Source organism: Neomonachus schauinslandi, chromosome 4 (assembly GCF_002201575.2).
Source record: "Neomonachus schauinslandi chromosome 4, ASM220157v2, whole genome shotgun sequence".
NCBI classification, from domain to species: Eukaryota; Metazoa; Chordata; class Mammalia; order Carnivora; family Phocidae; genus Neomonachus; species Neomonachus schauinslandi.
The window spans coordinates 76,881,104-76,899,689 of record NC_058406.1 but is presented as its reverse complement, the minus strand read 5'-3'; the positions used below and the strand labels follow the sequence as shown (position 1 = coordinate 76,899,689).

The 18,586-nt window shown below is 32.9% G+C and overlaps 1 protein-coding gene across 1 annotated transcript in view; it reads right to left on the bottom strand.

The window, feature by feature from the left end:
* Window positions 1–637: 637 nt before the first annotated feature.
* The window catches only part of MTF2 (metal response element binding transcription factor 2), a 55,978-nt gene continuing 38,029 nt past the window's right edge, over window positions 638–18,586 (bottom strand). The window contains exons 7-15 of the mRNA XM_021690310.2: window positions 17,250–17,345; window positions 16,293–16,361; window positions 15,312–15,435; window positions 8,604–8,671; window positions 6,920–7,090; window positions 3,037–3,142; window positions 2,864–2,916; window positions 2,648–2,752; window positions 638–1,091 (exon numbers count right to left, since the gene is read on the bottom strand). Coding sequence (XP_021545985.2) covers window positions 734–1,091; window positions 2,648–2,752; window positions 2,864–2,916; window positions 3,037–3,142; window positions 6,920–7,090; window positions 8,604–8,671; window positions 15,312–15,435; window positions 16,293–16,361; window positions 17,250–17,345 — 1,150 coding nt within the window. The 3' untranslated portion in view covers window positions 638–733. The remainder of the gene's footprint in view (window positions 1,092–2,647; window positions 2,753–2,863; window positions 2,917–3,036; window positions 3,143–6,919; window positions 7,091–8,603; window positions 8,672–15,311; window positions 15,436–16,292; window positions 16,362–17,249; window positions 17,346–18,586) is intronic.

The following is an 18,586-nucleotide window of genomic DNA, read 5'->3' as shown; positions in this document are numbered from 1 at the left end:
GCAACTATTCCTGAAAAAAGAATTATGGGATATATACTCCAAAGCTGCCCATTCCCATAATTTGTATTGCATAGGTCACATAATCACACACATATATATACACACTTGTGTATATATATGCACATGCAAAGAATATATTAAGACGACAATGAAGTCTAGTCACAGAGCAATTTACAGGCTCAATATATTTTTTACATTTTGCTTGAAAGAAAATTTCAATATTTTACAGTCTTTTAGTAGGCATTATATACACTGCACTTTATGAAATCTGAAAGGTATTGAAATAAATTTTTTCCAACATTTTGGTAACAAAACAGACAACGTTTCTCCAAATACTTGTGCTATCTATCTACATGATCTGTTTGATCTGATAACCACTAATCACAAAAACTGACTCAATGGAATAATTAGAAAAATTATCTAACACCATGCATGGATTTGAATCATTTTTAATATCCTATCCTAGAAACATTCTACAAATCTTAAGATTTAAAAAATTAAGTCTCTGTTCTGATTTTTAAAAGATATCTTTTTATGACAATATCCATAACATTGACAGGTACATGTTAAGGCTAGTTATCATCTCCTTTTGTGAATTTTTTTTGACTTTTTTTTTTTTTTTTTTTTTTTTTTTTAAGAAAGATAGTAAAAGCCAGACTCCTTTATCCTTTAGGGCTTTGAACTGTACCTACAGAAAATGAGAGTGCAGTGAACATAATGTTCAGTCCTACAGTCAGGATGCAGTTGCTCCTTCCCATTCCACAAGATACTGCACCTTTCCATCAAGTGTCACCCGACGAGCCAATACTCGGTATTTTTCACCACATGCTATTCTACCTGCAGCACCAAAATAACTGGTAATGGAGTTCTTTAGATGATTGAGTTGCAACTCCTGATCTGCTAAGTTATTCAAAATCTCTGTGTTGAGTTCATCAAATTGGTAATCTTCTTTGCCTTCATCATCTTTTACAATTTCTGAGTTCTGAGTCTGGAGTGCTCTTCTTGGAAGACGACCCCTTCTCCTCCGTAAATGTGGTATTGCAGCAGGCCAAGATCTTCCTGTACGAGTTCTTTTTCTGGAGTCAGGTAATCTATGGAACAAGAAAGACCATAATTGTCTACTGAGTTTATAAAGCATCCTTTGCCCAAACAACATGTTCTCAGATTTTTTTCTATCACTCTACTGTAAGTATATACCCTTGCTGACATAAAAATCAGCCAAACCAAAACAATACATGCTATTTTTATAAATGGATTATCACTCGCCTTCGTTAGATTCCATCACCTTCTTGGGGCTGACCTTTGAAGAGCTTTTCTTCCTTAACAATGTACTATTAAGCTTAAAAGAATCAGAGGAAGTTTTTAATTACGAGGCCAATGAGACAAATTCTTACCAAGAAGAGGCCCTATTCATTAGTCAGATATCGTCAACAGTCTTATCATTAAAAAGAAGACAGTTCATTCACTCATTCAATGCAGTAAATACTTAATAAGCACCTACTCTATACACAACATTGTTCCATGTGCTTAAATTAAATAGATGGTAGAACTAGAATAAATGTTCTCTTATTACCAGTTCTAGCCCTAGTGAAGTAATGTACTGAACTGGAATAAGCATAAACTAGAAATCAGGGTACCCCGAATCTAGCTCTGTGATATTGGCCAAATTCAAATCTCATATCCTCTGTATTCCCTTCTGTGAAGAGATTAAGTGAAGGGGTTGAACCAGATCACCTCTGAGGTCCTTTTTAGCTCAGGAATTCAATGATTTTCTAATCTTATAACAAGCGGAGAATATAGCATAACAGCTAAATTCAAAGACTTTACAATCACACTGCTCAATTCAACATCCCAGCTCTGTTATGCTTGTTAATAAACATGCTAGTCTGGGCTTGTTTCTTAAAATCCTCTCAAGTTTCAGTTTCTTTATCTTTAAAATGGGAATAACAGGACCTACAACTCAAAAGATTGTTTTAAGAATTAAATAAGACAATGTATATAGGAAGATTAGCAAAATGCTTGGGTAAGAGGCCAAAAACAGTTCACATTATTTTTCACAATTCATTAAAAAATGAGTTATATTTTAAGCTTTTTAATACTCTGAATTTTGTATGATTTACATGAGCAGTTTCTGAATTGTGAACAAAAATTAAACTAAGGGAAGTATAAAACTTGCAACTCACAGTTCTGACCCCAAGTAAACTACCTTTTCATACCTGATATATCATGCTTTAGGAAAGGTATCCTTCTGAAAAGTCGGGTAAACTAAAATATTAGAGAAGTCTGCTACTGATAGAAATCCTGAGTTTAAGATTCTTTTAGTAACAAAAGGATTTGTATGTCTGATTCAGATAATAAAAAAAGAAAAAGTCTTCCTAAAGCAAGGCATACCTAAATACTATAAGCACAGAAAGGTCTCGAGGAAAAGAACACAGCCTATAAACACCAGTATACCTCTTTTCTGTGCACACAGCAAAATTTCCTGATGAATATTAACAACTTAAGGAATCTACATATAGACTGCTTCTCAAACAATGAAAGGCATACTTATATAACTTTTGATTGCTAAAAATTTATTTAATATTACTTTACAAAGAAAAATTATCTAGAAGAAAATTAGTAAGGAATAAGAATATAAAATATCTACCCATAATGCCTGGAAATGCTAGACGAGGTAGTTTCTTTTGCACTGGAAGCACCCGTGAAATCCACATCTGAGGTATTAGATGAATGTGCAGTTCCCTCAGTTCTCCTGAGACAAAAAAATTTAAATGGTATAACGACTATATTACATAACAATAGAAATACTCATTTCCCCCCAAAAGAAAATTCCTAGGATAGGAAAAAATAACTTTCTATTTACCCTATAGAACAAGGTAAATCCAAGGTAGGATTCTCTGAAATTGATTCCTTATCCTGGAAAATAAAAAATAACATTTAAAGCATGGTTCTAAAGTAAATGAAAAAGATACTCATTTCTCAGTTAATTTCAAGCATCCTTCCTCCCTGAGAACATATACCAACACATCCTCTTACCAAAGGTGGCTCAGCAGTTTTCTGAATCATTTTTCTTGTATATGGGCCAGGTGGACGACCTACGGATTTTTTCTTTCCTTTTTTTTCTATGCCATTGCTTACTTCCCTGAAACATAAAACCATTATGTATTTAATTCCTGCATAAAGAAAATAAAAAGACAATGGATAACACACACTCTACTTACGTAATAATTAGGTTATACTTATTTTTATATTATAAAAACAAAAAAATTAAATATAAGTTGAATCTACAAGTTTAGTCAAGTGCATAGATAATACATTCCAATTTAAACATACATTTCTTGACTTCAGAAATATTTATGTATACAAAGGTTTAAGAAAAAAAAAGTGTTCTCTTTACTACAATTCTGAAAAATATATAGCACCTAAAAGTTAAAAAGCAAAAACAAAAACAGACTACTACACTGGATGGAAGATTTCAAAACTCCCAGAAGTTCAATTGTGTAGTTTAGGTTGTTACTATGTGGGTACTTGGGAGATATTTCAAGAATTTATACTAAAAGTGATTACGAATTTAATAGTTACCCACATGGAGCCAGGAAGTATCTATATTAAAATATTTTAGTTATAAACACAAGTTGCCTTTAGAAATGGATATATATATATGGATATATATGGATATATATATATATATATGTATCCTTGAATGATGTTTATCAGAAAGAGAATGAAGCCCAGGATGGAAGAGTGTAGAGTAAGGAATTCTTCATATCGGGCAGGGAGTCATTCAAAAGGCACAATGAGAAAGATCTAGAAAACTGTTTTTGAGATATAAAAGCAAATGTCAAGCAATAGGAAGGGGGAAAAGAAGCAACAAAGACATCTCTAATTAATAGAAGAAAAGGGCAAATATCAACATATAGAACATCAACTTCATTTATTCAACAAACATTATCTACCACAGAAAAGAGATATCAGATAATAGGAATACAAAGATCTTCCCTTGTGCTAAGGGGCTCACAGTATAGTCAGAAGTTGACAAAGGTGTATACAAGCAGGCTAATAAAAAGGGTTCAGTGCTATAAGAAAGTTACCGAGGAAAATTTAGTTAAAAAACATGGAAAAGGAGGAATACTACTATATAATAAGCTAGAAAGAGGTGAATGGAAAAAATTAGAAGACAACTACTCCAGACACCAAACTAAAGCTGGGAAAGTACAAGGAAGGAGAATGGGAACTAGAGGAACAAAGCTTAAGTAGAACTATGATCAAAAGTCTCAAGGATAAGGTAGATGGGGTATAGATTTTTGAAAGATAATCAACATTTATAAAGGACTCCTGGACTAAAGAAAGTACTCTCAGATTAAAAGGACCAATTCATACATAGGACCCAGAAGGAATAGAGAATGCCTTTAAAGAAAGCTGAACCATTTCCTGGTGGCATCGAATGAAAACCTGAGAGCTAACACAGATGGAGTGTCTTATTAATATGATAGGAATGAGAAAATTTGTGTAAACCTTTTTTCTAATTCAGAACATGGGCAATTGATAGCAAAGGATTAATGACAAAATCTGAAAGTGCTAAGAATAAGTATGCTTTCCTTTAGGGGAAAGCAGTATCTACTTTATTACAAACTCAAATGGATATGAAACACTGTGTAATTACTTTTTTTACTCTCCAAGATGACTATCTCATACCTTTTATTTGCTCCTTAAATTTCCCTCTCTGCACAACCCTCTCAGCCGTCTTAATACCTCAGTATTTCATTGAGAAAATAGAAGCTACCAAGCAGTAACTTCAGTCATCTTCCAAATGCCAAATCTATAATAGAATTAGCATCTGTACCCATTTTCACCTCAACAAGAGTGTAAGTCCTATCAAAAGCCATTCCCACATTTAAGTTCTAAATTCCTTCCCTTTTAGTTTCTCAAGGACTTTACAATATCTTCAATTATCTTCCCTCTTTCCTATACCAATCTCTTCTCCACTGGATCATTCCTACTAGCACATAAAAACAGGTTCCAATTAATTTTCCATCTTTTAAAAAGCGATGGCTTCCATTTGTCTACCTCTCTTCACAATAAAACTACTTTGGAGTGTTGGTGACACATGCCCTCCCTTTCCACTTTCTCTCTTCTCATTCAGAATTCTTAAAGATTATTTCCTATTTTCCTCTTTTCCTTTATTATCATCATTATTATTTTGAATCTGCCTATGTCCCTTATTTGTAGAAAAAGCCCAGTTTTGACATGTTAATTGAGAGCAGTGCTGGATTTAATCATACTTTAACCCACTCCAAACTGATTTCTATCCTTACCTTTTCAAAAAAACAAACAAAAAACTGTTTTTGTTAAGGTCACTAATAACAGAATGTTATCTGCAATAAACATTTTTCTCTCATCCTAAATCCACCTCTCAGCAGCATTCAATACTGTTTAATATGCTCATCTTTCTTGAAACACTCCCCTTCTCTTGGTTTTCAAGACACCAAACTTTCCTGGTTTCCTCCTGTTCACTGATCATTCTTTTTAGCCTCCTTCATTTATTTCACTTCTTCCAAATCTCCAAATGATAACAGGGCATTATCTGGGCCACAGTACTCCCCCCTCACCCCAGCTCTTGCTTCCTAGGTAATTTCATTCATTTTCATGGCCTTATAAATCAGCTTCCAAATTTGTTTCATGCGTCCTGACCTCTCCTGAGCTCCTGACTTACAGACCCAGCTGTCCATCATCATCACTTAGATATCCCTTGTAAAAATCTCAAATTCAGTTAGTATGAGACAGAAGAATGCTTCACTCACCTTGCCAAATCTGCTCTTGCAGGTCTTGATAACAGACATCACCACCCACCAGTTGCTCAAGCCAGAAATCTGAGCATTATATAGCATTATATAACTTCTTCATTCCTCCCTTTCTTTCATAAATTCATTAGCAAAGCCAATAAATTCTGTATCCAACAGAGATTTCGAACCTATTTTCTCTCCATTTGAATGATACCACCTACCCAGGCAATCTCTCTCCTAGACAACTGCAGGAGTCTTCCTTTCTCTTGCTTCTATTCTTACCTCTATACCTATCCATTCTCCAAACAGCATACAAAGATGTATCTTTTTTTAAAGGATAATTCAGTCTGCTTACATCTTTAAACAGCTCCCCATCATTAAAAACCACCCGAACTCCTTAGGAGACCTACACAATTCTACATGATCAAGCCCCACCCAAACTTTTCAACACCTGATGCTACTCTCTAGCCCTCACTCCTTACTAGTCTGTGAGTTCCTAGAACGTGCCTCAAGCCTTCATACTTGTTATTTCCACCACCTGCAATATTCTTCCCTTTGTTCTGCATTTTTTGGTTAGTCTCATTCTTTGAGTTTCAGCTTAAGTATCATCTTAAATAGGCCTTCCTTAAGCCTCCTTCTTAACAGACTATTTCACCTCTATCCATCCCAGAACAATCTAAATCCATTTGCTATGTCCTAGATGGCACTAGCATGACCTGTAATTATTTTATCACCTTTCTTCCCCACTATACTCTTAACCCCACCAGGGCAGAAAGAAAGTCTGTCTTGTTATTATATCCCCAGCACTTAGATAGTAAGGTGCTTGATAAATGGAATGAATAAATGGATGGATGAGTGAATGAGAAATGAACAAACAAATGAACAGGCCAGTACTTAAACTGTCTGCTAACAAAATCAATAGGACTTATTCCTAGAAAGCCTAAGATCTAAAATAAATAAGTAAACATCTAATTTAAATTAACTCTTTGTACCTTGTCTAAGCGACAAATTATAAACAGGAAAACAAATCAAGGTAACTACCACTTGTACTTTCAAATATACTAATGAAACTAAGTAACACATTTTTAGTTACAAATAAGCTAAAGAGAAAAACTAAGCCACAGATCAACTTTTACCTTGAATCAGATATAGGTTTGGATGCCTTTCTGCCTTTAATTTTAAATTCATGGGATGTTCCTTCAGGTTCTTTCTCTGCTTTGAAAGCCACATTTGGTGGCACAGGAGGAACACGAATTCGCAACCCAAACAAATGCTTCTTCTTCTTTATTTCTTTCCCAGACATAAACCTAAATTTTTAAAAAAATTAACTAAAAATTTAAAAACTGAACACATATACATGGCAGACCCTAACTCATAACTTTCAGATATAAAGCCTTTATACATGAAAGTCCACCCAATACTACAAAACTCACTCTTTCCCTTTGCTTTCCTTGATTCTTTTCTGCTCCAGAGCTAATCCACAGTAGGATATAATGGGGGAGTAAGGAGGGAGGGATAGGATCAGAAGGGAGACAAGCACATGTCCACTTCTAACTTTTTAAAGGAAGAAGAGTAAAGAGCAGTGTCTTTTTAGTCCTAAAATGTGTTTTTCCATATTTCAGTGTCATCTGTTTAAAAGATCTCAAAAAATGTTTAGGAAAAGAAAAATTCCATTTCAGAGTGGATCTGTGAGGGGAGAAACCCTGGTCGGAAAGTAACAGGTGTTAGCAGTGGAAAAGAGGACCCAGTATGAGAGGTCCAAAAAATAAAAGCAGTGTCTAGTGTGTCAGATCTAGAACTGAAAATAACGTGGAGCAGAGAAAAGTTATTTCAGTGTGGGTTTAGGTCTCTGAAAAATGTGTTCCATAACTGTTTCCCTAAGTCCTCAGGCTCCTTACTCCAAAACACCCCACCTACCTTAGTGCTACTAGACCCTGCCTAACCTTAAGAACACACTACCAAATGCTTGGAATATTCTTCCACTGTTATGCAGGTTTGAGAAAGGGGAGCTCCCATTTCTATCATAATAGGAAGAGATGTATTTCTGGTACCCTAAATTGGATTACAGAATTCATGTCCCATAAAGTATTTTTACCAGCACAGTAACTGCTCAGGCACTTTATGGCTTTTTGAACTGGCCGAAAGATCTAGTTAGCCACTAGTAATTATAATATTTTTAAGGAGGGAATGCTGTACAGTTCAAAAAAAGAAAAATCTTATAAAATAGCTCAATGGTTGGTTAGAACCAGCATATACCCTTAAAACATTTCTATTGCAATTTTTAAATATTTTTTTAAAATGTAGATATGCTGGGGTTTTTTTAAAAGGAAAGCCCTATACAAGACTATATCAAACAATAATCAATTATCAAAAACTTAGTACTAATACTACTTTTCTGTAACTGTTGACAATAACTAATCTTAAAATCATAGAAGATCTCGTGATCATTTTAAAACCAACATTCGCTACAGTATTTTCCACTATAGTTTGCATTTTCCCACCACCTAAGATTTTATTTTATTTTCAGGAGACTGTATTATAAAAACAAGTCATTACTGAACGTTTTTCAACTGAACAGGCCAATTCCCGAGATATTGGTATGCCTGCCTCCCATCCACCATTCCCAGAGGATTGCTCTTTCCTTCTCCAACCCTTGAGAACCACTACTTTACTCTGACTGAAAAAGAATAGGACATTAAAAAGCTTAAAATGGTTTGTACTAGTTCTGAACACCAATCCCATAATCCTTAAACAATGCCATTATTCCTTATACTTACTAAATGTCTCCCTCATAGGGATACATAAAATAAATCAACTTACATGGTCTTGTAATCATTTAATGCCTCCAGAACATGCTCATATCTTTCAGATTTTGGTGTGTCTGCCAGCTGTGAAGTATCAAGAAACAATTTAACGCACTATAATTTCATCAATTAATAATATACAGGTGCTAGACAGAGGCAATGTGATGCAGAAGTAAAAGTATACTGACTGGTAGTCAGAAGATCTAAGTTCTAATTTCAGGTCCTCACTGACTAGCTAGCTGCATGATCTAAGGCCATTTAACCTCTTAAGGCTTGTTTTCTTATCTATAAAAAGGGGAGTAAAAATCCTCCTCTAATTACTTTACCAGTAATTAAGTGAATCAGAGGATATGTCTGAAAGAACTGTAAACTGTAAAACATTACAAGAATGGGATCTTATTAGTTATTAAATTTAATTCTATAATCTGAGGAAATAATATATTAGAATGACTTTAATAGCAACCATATATTGGTTCTAATAGACATTATTAGGGAAGAGTATAAAAAGTAATGAGAAACATAAAATTTTATTTCCCAATACTTCTAATATTAGCAGAAACCAAAAACCTCTATAACTTCAAAAAATTCTGTGAACTGGGGGGGGTTGATTTTCATAAAAGTTATAGATGTTAGACAGCCCTAAAACTCAAAATGTCTCATTAATTTTTTATCATCACAAATCCTTTTAAAATCTAGATTTTAAATTCAATTCTAGAAAATATTATTTTGTTTTAAAAGGGCTTCCTTAAGAGTCATTTCTGCCTCTTCTTCTAAGTGTTTAAAGACTGGGGCCCAATAGCAAAAAATTCTAAATTTTTATAAAAGGACCATTCTCAGTTAAATTCACAATAACTCAAAAAAAACAAAAATCCAGAATATCACAGTTGACTTTCAAGAGCACCACCAGTATGTTCTTTACCAATTTAAACTTCCAAACCTCAGAACTGCTTCAAGTAAAAAGAGTAAACAAATCTGTGAAATAGCATGTTGGAGGTAGAAGAGACAGAGTAATCTACTCCAACTCTCTTTATTTTACAAATTAGTTAACAGATATAAAGATTAAATGAAATGCTCAAATTCAATGGCTCATTAGTGAGAGAGCTAGGATTCTGAACCCAAATGACAATAAGTCCATTCATTCAACATTCACTAAGAGCCCATACTTGCTAATGCACTGGGTGCTTTTAGAAAGTAAGAAAAGAGGGGCGCCTGGGTGGCTCAGTTGGTTGGGCGACTGCCTTCGGCTCAGGTCATGGTCCTGGAGTCCCAGGATCGAGTCCCACATCGGGCTCCCTGCTCGGCGGGAAGTCTGCTTCTCCCTCTGACCCTCCCCCTCTCATGTGCTCTCTCTCTCTCATTCTCTCTCTTTCAAATAAATAAATAAATAATCTTAAAAAAAAAAGTAAGAAATGAAATGGGACAGTCTGGTGCTCATGTCTCTATACCATACCACTTCCTCTTACTGTAATTTCTACAGTTTTCAATGATAGAGAATTTCTATTAAAGAAGAAATAACAGAATCAGACCTTAAAGCTTGAAAGACACTTCAGATGTCCATGTAATTCAAGGTTCCATCAATACTTTTATAGTACTGATAGGCATTCAACCTTGGTTTAAATATTAGCAAAGATGAAAGCTGATGAGGCACCCACTGAGGGAGCCCATTTCATAGGTGGACAAAACCTTCCTTCCTGGAACTCTTCTAGTCCTCTTTTACAAGACAGTTCTTCAAATATTTGATAGCAGCTATCATGTCTAAGTGTAAGATTATGTCTAAGTTCAAGATTAGGTTGAAAGCTTTTAGCAACCACATTACATAATTATTTCATATTAAGCTTTGGCTGACTAATTCCATCTCTTCCTCTTCCCCCCACCTCCCCACCCAAACCCTAAAATCTTATCAGATAAACTGATCAAATCAAGTATTCGCTATCAGACACTGCTTCTTCTGAACCGGTTGGATGTGTATTTAAGCCTAAAAGCAGAACTTTATAACTGTTGTTAATTTGCTTTGTTTTCAGGTCAGTGTTTGAGATAATCTTTTCTCTTGATTCTGTCATCCTTCTTGAATTAGGAGTAGACACAAAGACAGAACCTGTGGCTCTCCATTAGAATCTCTCTCAAGAGTACTTCCAAGCCACTGAATGCTTTTGTTTCTATTATTCAACTGGTTACATATCCATTTTTTACTTTTAATTTTAACCAGTTCAAATTTCAGTATCTAATATGAAATTCAGTTACACTATGTCTATACTATGCCCTTAGCATTTGACATACCAGTGTGGCTAACCATAACAAAAAAAGAAACTCGGGTATTTAAAATGATTTATTCTAATAAAAGTGTTTTTCCTTATTGCTTTTTAAATCTTCCCAAACCACATATCTGAAAAATGTGCTCTACAATTTGCTAATAATCAACAACAAAACAATTTCTCAAATCTATTCCTCTTTTACTTTTTTGAAAAGCACAATGAACTCTCTTCTTTTTGTGGTACTTGCTCTCTACAGTTTCTCAGAAATTTCATCTGTAAGTTCCTTCAGCACTCCAAAACTATTTTGCATAGAACTATATATTTCAACTTGCATTATGGGGGCCAAGGGATCCCTTTCTATATTTTGAAGACTCTAAGTACAGATATTATAGTTTGAATCAAATAATCTGTACTAAAAGAGCATCATATTCTAAGTCTGCCATCTGACCATGAGGTTATATTTATAATATCGCTAACATAATATCCATTTTTGTTCCTCCCACCACAGATATCTAATCTCACATTATGCTTTTACTTTCAGGGTTGTAAATTTCTGTATAGACATAAATGCTATTAGGTATAGTTATAACTCTTCCCTTCAATAAAATACACCTTTGAATTACCAATATTGAATTCCATGCCACCTAGGCTTAAGTATGCAAAACAGGTTAAGTAATTCGTTTGCCAACCTATATACTGTATGTTAATAGGAAACACTCAAAGCCTCAACTATTGTTGTTAATCATTTTCTTATAATTCTCATTTAAAAATATTACACTACCTCTATTATGCATTTTCTTCTCTAGCTAAAACATCATTATCTGCTACAGTATTTCATTTAAGTTTATGCTTTTCTCCCTACATCCTTCAAAAGGTAGCACTCAATACACTACCCTGCTATGAATCTTTGGGGGTTAAAATTTAAGAACACCATTAACAGAAAAGTAGGTTGCTCTTATAGAACTAGGATTTCAGATCACTTTGGGAATTAAGGACAAATGATAAGTAGATACCGAAGTATGAATATTTCTTTTAACTCTCAAAAGCGATCTGGTGCAACAGTTAATTCCTCATTCTAAATAAACCTTTACTTGGACCTCAAATGTTGCATTACATATTTTTACTATCTTAAAAAAAAAATTACAAAACAATAGTTTCTCAAATAGCTACATTCAGTCTATATAAGGCAAGAAGTCTCAAAGATGTAAAAGAAAACAAAAATCACATAAGAAAACAGGATATAGAACTATCATTATGTTCCAATATGTTCTAAAAGTTTCAGCTTCTCTTCACAATCCTGAAATAACCAACTAAGAAAAAAATATGATACATAAATATTAAATATGCCTTTCAGTATGAAAGGATATACTCTCCAAAAGAAGTTTAATACTTTTAAAACGTCTTTTTGTTATAAAAAGTCATATCATTTCTTTTATATCAAAAAAAAAAAAAGCACAAAACACTAAATGGCTACCACTGATTCAATTAAGATTGCTCCAAATAACTAGAAATTGAAATAAGTATTTATGGGGCTTCCAAAATAACAAAGAAATACCATTAAATTTTGGCCAGTGTTATCATATATAAAATTAAGTCCTAGTTCAGCTCAGAAAATAAATATAAGTGCCTCCCTATGACTATGACTAGTGTGTCCATATATATTCCTGAAAAAAAAGCCATAAAACTCTCAATCAACTTCTCAAGTCACCACAAGGTTTTTTTTCTTTACCCACATGGAGGAAAGAAACTCCACATTTAAGAGAGAGTTAAATCACAACTATTTTTGTTTTGTTTCATTTTTGAGGAGAAACTTCTACAGCAAGTGCCTATGTCATATAATCAACAGTATATATGTAGTAAGAACCAATGTTCTAAATGACTCTTAAGTATTCAATAACCAACAATACACTTAACATACAGTATTTCCCACGTTTTAAAAGTAATTAAGGCTATTTATAAGAAGATTTTTAACATGAAAGTATTTATAAACAAAAAGGACATTTTATAAACCTAAATTTGGATTAGTGACAAAACTCAATTTGCAATTCAATTTCAGTTAACCAAAGATATACTATTTTAATAATCTGGAATAATCCATTATTTGTATTATCTTTGTTTTTATTATCACAAACATTTAAAAGTAAATTAAGTAAAAATTAGTTACATATAAATGTTACAAATAAATGTTAAAGCTGGCATAAATTTTATAGTCTCTTTATTATTAAAATCTCACTCTCAAAAACCAATTATAATGACAGTATAAAGATATAGAAGATTAATATAGAGTTAAAAGCTGAACTTCCATCTGTAAACATTTGAGGATGGAATGACTAAGTCTGAATATTTTTTTTTTTAATGCAGAGAAAAAGCAATGAGAAATGATTAGAAAGTCACTTGTTCTGATAATAAATTTGATGCTCCAAAAAATGGAAACACTCCTCAGAAAAGTAAAACTTTTCCATTGTAAAGTTGTATTAGAGTATAATGTTCTTCTTAATTTTTAAATTAAAAAAAAATTTCCATATTGGCAAAGAATAAGAAATTGAATTGAATGTATAACATCTTATTTCTAAGACATTATCGCATAAGCTACAGAAAAGGAAAACATGTATCTACTAATAAATTTATTGATATGTATCAGAAGTACAGCAAGAACTAAGATACATAAGATTCATAAACTGAATTCATTTCTTAGAAATAGACTACTTGTCTAGACTAATAGTCTAATTGTGATTTTTTTCTATTTTCAGCCTCTTGAATAAAACCTAAGTATCATTTTTCATTTTAATAAAAGATAGCATTTGAAATAAAGTAACTTGAGTTTTTATATATGTGCCCACTGTCTACATGAAGTAACTACTACAGAATTTAATCATGTGAAACATAAAATGTACTAAGAATAGAGATGTATCTGCATATGAAGTGCTGAAGGAACCATGGCTAGAAAGAAAGCACTTTAAAAGAATATATTAAAGTATTAAATATTAAGATGACTATAATGAACACTATAGCCACTAGTGCCTTACACTTACTTTTTTCTTTTATTACTAATCAGTTTATTAAAATTTATCAACTTTGTAAGATACTCATTTTCTCTCAAATTTCATCCAGAAAAAGCATGTAACAGAAGAGTGTTGTGTTCCAACTTCTAACACTAAAAACATCTCAGCTCAATTGATTTTAATAATATCTTTGATTTTAAAAAATCTCAGTATCCTGCAAGTGTTTGTTTTATACGCAGCTGCTACCACAGACTAGCTTTTAAATGTGCATTATGTTCTCCCTGATGCCCCATAAAAACCCCCAAAACAACCCAAAAAAACCCTGATATCCTATTTGACATGAACCTTTTATAAATTACCCCATGTCTAAAAACTACAAAAGCAGAAATTCTTCCTAAACTTCACTTTACACAACTTTTACCTCTTCAAAAAGTAATGTGTGACTAAAATTCACACATCTAATTCCACATAATATAAAACAAAATTTTTATTTAAGCTAATAGTAGTTATGGGTGCCTGGGTGGCTCAGTCAGTTAAGCACCTGACTCTTAATTTTGGCTCAGGTTATGATCTCAGGTTCATGAGACAGAGCCCCAGCGTCGGGCTCCACTCTGGGCATGGAGCCTGCTTAAGATTCTCTCTCTCTCTCCCTCTGCCCCTCCCCAGCACCCCCACACTCTCAAAAGGAAAAAAAGAAAAACAAAAACAAAACATTAAGCTAAGAGTAGTTAATATCTATATTTTAATAATTCAAAGTAAGTGCTAAAAACAAGTTAACTATTAAAGTTATTTTAGTTACTTTCTTCTTTGTGCTTGTCTATTGTTTCAAAATCTTCTTCAATGAACATACATCAACTTTTATATTGCTTTTTTTAAAAGACTGTAAACCAGCATGATTGGTTAGACTTTGCAAATGAAAAGCAAAATGAGATGTCAGAATGAGGGGGATAATCTCCAACTAGAATAGCTTTACTCCCTAACTCATTATTCTAACACTATTACTGGGTCCTCCCATTCCTGGAAGTCAAAGATATATATATATGTATATATATATACATATATATATATATATATAAAGGAGTACCAACAAGAGAGAATGGAAGAGGGTTGGTTATATCTCTTAAATTTATAGAAACTTAGAAAAACAGGAGGAGGAACCATAAGTAAGATATGCAATAATAAGGATTTCTCCCTCCCTTCTATCTTAACTATAATGATTCTCACTTCAGAAAATCAAAGAATCAAGTAATTTACTTCCTCCTTCTGCATTTTTCCCTGAGTTAACAGGCAATAACCAGGAGGATGAGAGGGCTGGCCCTGCTATCATCAAAGTTACTTCTCCCTGAACTAAAAATAAAATTCTGCTTTAGATGTGTAACATATACATGTATCTTAGTTGCTTTTAACAAAAACAAAATAAAACAAAAAAGACATCAAGTAGCTAATGAAGTTAGCTCTAAGACCACTTACCTCTCCAGGATGCAATCTATCCCAGTTTTCATTAATGTATGTCATAAGCTCAAGTTCAGAATCAAAGTATTTCTTCTTGTGAATAACACTTAGGTTGTAAAGGCATAGGTGTGCTATATCTACCCTGGAATCCAAAAATAATCACAATATACAAAAGCAACGTTTTTGGTTATTGTTAAGAAATCACATTAAAAAAAATAAAAACAGCAATTAAAAAACCCAAAGTGAAGTATTTAGGTGAGCAGAGGGTAAACAGCATAAGTCATATTCACAATATAATAAATCATTACATACGAAAATAATTGGAAAACATTAAATATTTGCTTATACTGAGTAGTAAATATAAACTAAAAGGTATTTGAGTAATTTCTTAAAATACATTCAAAGAGGAAGTAACTCTAAGAAAAAATAACTTAGAATAAAAAATTTTGCATTTCACTTATATATAAGCCATAGAACAGATCATATTTTAACACTTTATTTTATCTGATTCATGAGTTAAATCTTATCTTTTCCTAAAATACATTTAATAAAACATCTAATAAACATTTAATAAAAATTTCTAAGTACTTACTATAAGCATTTTATCAGAAATCTCCCAAAATTCATCACACTTCCCATACCCAAGAATTACACTAAACAGAAGCCAGCATATTTGGTATAAGACCTCTCTCTTCTGCTGTATGCTATTCTGAAGGCCCAAAAGAGTTAAAAACATGAATAAGAATTTTGAAAATCCAAAAGAAATGTAAAGCTACGTTTTATGCATCAGACAACAAATGGCCCTATTATTTCAACAATAAAACTAGATAATCTTTAGTGAAATGACATCAGGTTTACGGATCTATAAAAGAAATAAAGCGAGGTATAAAGAAAAGCAAATTTTTATTTAAACCAAGTTAATAATATACAGAACATTTCATCCTGTAGGTTTAAGAATATGGCCCTTTATTGCTTCTTAACAGAAATGTCCACACTTACCACTGTAATGGTAGACGTTTGAGGTATTCCGGTCCAGAACTGCAGACAGAGCAAATAAATGTATAAAACCTAAGAAAAAAAGAAAAGTTTCATATTGAGTAATCAAAGGTATACATAAATTATTCAACAACTAAAGCCAGTATTCAGCAAGTACATATCCTACAATAGATGAGTGACACACAAAGCAAAATATAATTTGAACTATGACACTGTGATTTAAAGTTTTCTAGTAACAACAAAATTGCAAGGGCAATTTTTTTTTTTACCCATTAGACATTCAGAGTTCACAGAGAGATTCATACACAGGTATATTTTACTAATGGCTTGTGTGTACCATGAACTGTGATGGCAGCCCCCATATACAATGTTCTACTCAATGCTCTGAACAATCTGGTAAAATAAAAGGAGATAAACTGATCTTCGTAAGTTCTGAAAGACAGTAAGCAGCATAAGCCAACATTTAAACCCAGGTTTTTTATGCCAAGTTCAGTGCTCTTTCATTTTCCTTCCTAGAGCTCTCTGCTATTCCACATTCTCCTAATCCAGAAAGCACATTAGGTCTGCTTTTGTAAATTCTTTAGATCGGTGAAGGTGTAAATTTTCTATCAAGGTTCTGTGGCCTTTGCCAATTTTCTGTCACAGGATCCCTTTGAGGTTTTTAAAAGGAAGGTAACAATGGGAATAGTTTAGAGCACTGTGGGGCAATAGGAGCAAATATAATCACTGATTAAATACTTAAAACTGTTCTGTAATAACATCTAAAAGCACAAAAATTATGTGTATTTTAAAATTATGAATAATTTAAGTCTATCATTCAATATTTTCCCTCTTAAATGACTCCTTCAGAAATCATTGTTGTAATTACATTTAGAAATCTGAAACTGCAAACATAGCTAGAATATAAAAGCTAAATATATATATATATATCAATTGGTAAAGTTCAAGTGTCCTTCTCACCTGTCTCCAAACAGCATTGGCTTTTGAAGGCATTGCACACAAGCCTCATGAAACCACTGCTTACATTTGCAGCATTGTAGCATCTTTAAATACCAGCTATAAGAAAAAAAGTTAAGATTAAAATGACTACCTTTTGAGGTAAAGTTTTAAAAACAAAGCAAAACAAAACCAAGTGGCATTATACAAAATAGTTACGATTACATTATGACATTTCTGCTATATTTAACATAAAATTTTTTCTTTCCCAAAAAGGTTACTGAGGATTTCATCCCTCCTTTCTTATTCACAAGAACTTATGAAGCCTGGTTCCTAGACCAGTAAAGAATCTCTGTCAAAGAACCAACCCAGGATTTTTTATCACATCAACTCTCTACACCCCCTAAGGGAGATTAGTTTCAGAGGTTACTGATGTGTACAGCTGTTCGCCTAATATACCCAATAGTCATAAGCAGCTTTGTATCTTCACACTGTTTCCATTATTCTTTTCCATTATAATGGAAAGGAATGTAGAATAGCAACTTCATATATAAATTTGGTGAACATAATTATAAATCTAATCAAAGACTCTACCAGATATAAAGGCTTTGTGACAGGTTTTGTTCTTTTTCCAATAGCTGAAGAAGCTAAAACTGAATCTCTACCTAAGGATATCCTCTCTTTTCGGCTGGTACATGGTTCTGATATACTGATATCCTTATTTGCCACCCAAATAATGCCTTTTCTTCCAATAATTATTTTGCTCAAAAAGTTAAGTCCCCCATTAACTGTAAGCCATATATAGGCAAAGGCAAGAAGACCAATATTAAGTAAGGTTATTCATTCATCAAAAGACTAATAAATACCAATTATGTTCCAGGTACTTAGCTAGGTCCTCTGCTAAAGTTAGAGTGGCTAACAATATCAAACACAGTTCACATGGTCATGGTACTTAAAGAACAACGAATGATCCACTTCATAAAATGTCTATGATGGATTTTTAGTAATACTTTAAACCAAATGCTAAGTATAAATGAGTAAAGGAAAAGATCATTCTCTATGCTTATTCACTGTATCTCTTTTATAAGTGAAAAAGAAACTAGACAAATGTTTCTTAAATCTGCAGGTGACAAAAACTAAGAATTGTTACAAAAATGTTAAATCACAAATAAAAAATTCCATTAAGAATTAGAGTTTAGGGAGAACGAAGAACTAAAAATTCATTCATCTATATATTACTGTTTCATCACTGAACAACTTATGTCCCAGTCATGGTAAACTTACAGACATTTTCTGTATACGCATTTGAACAGATAATATGTTAATGACAATGACTGTCATTTAATGACATCTAATGACAA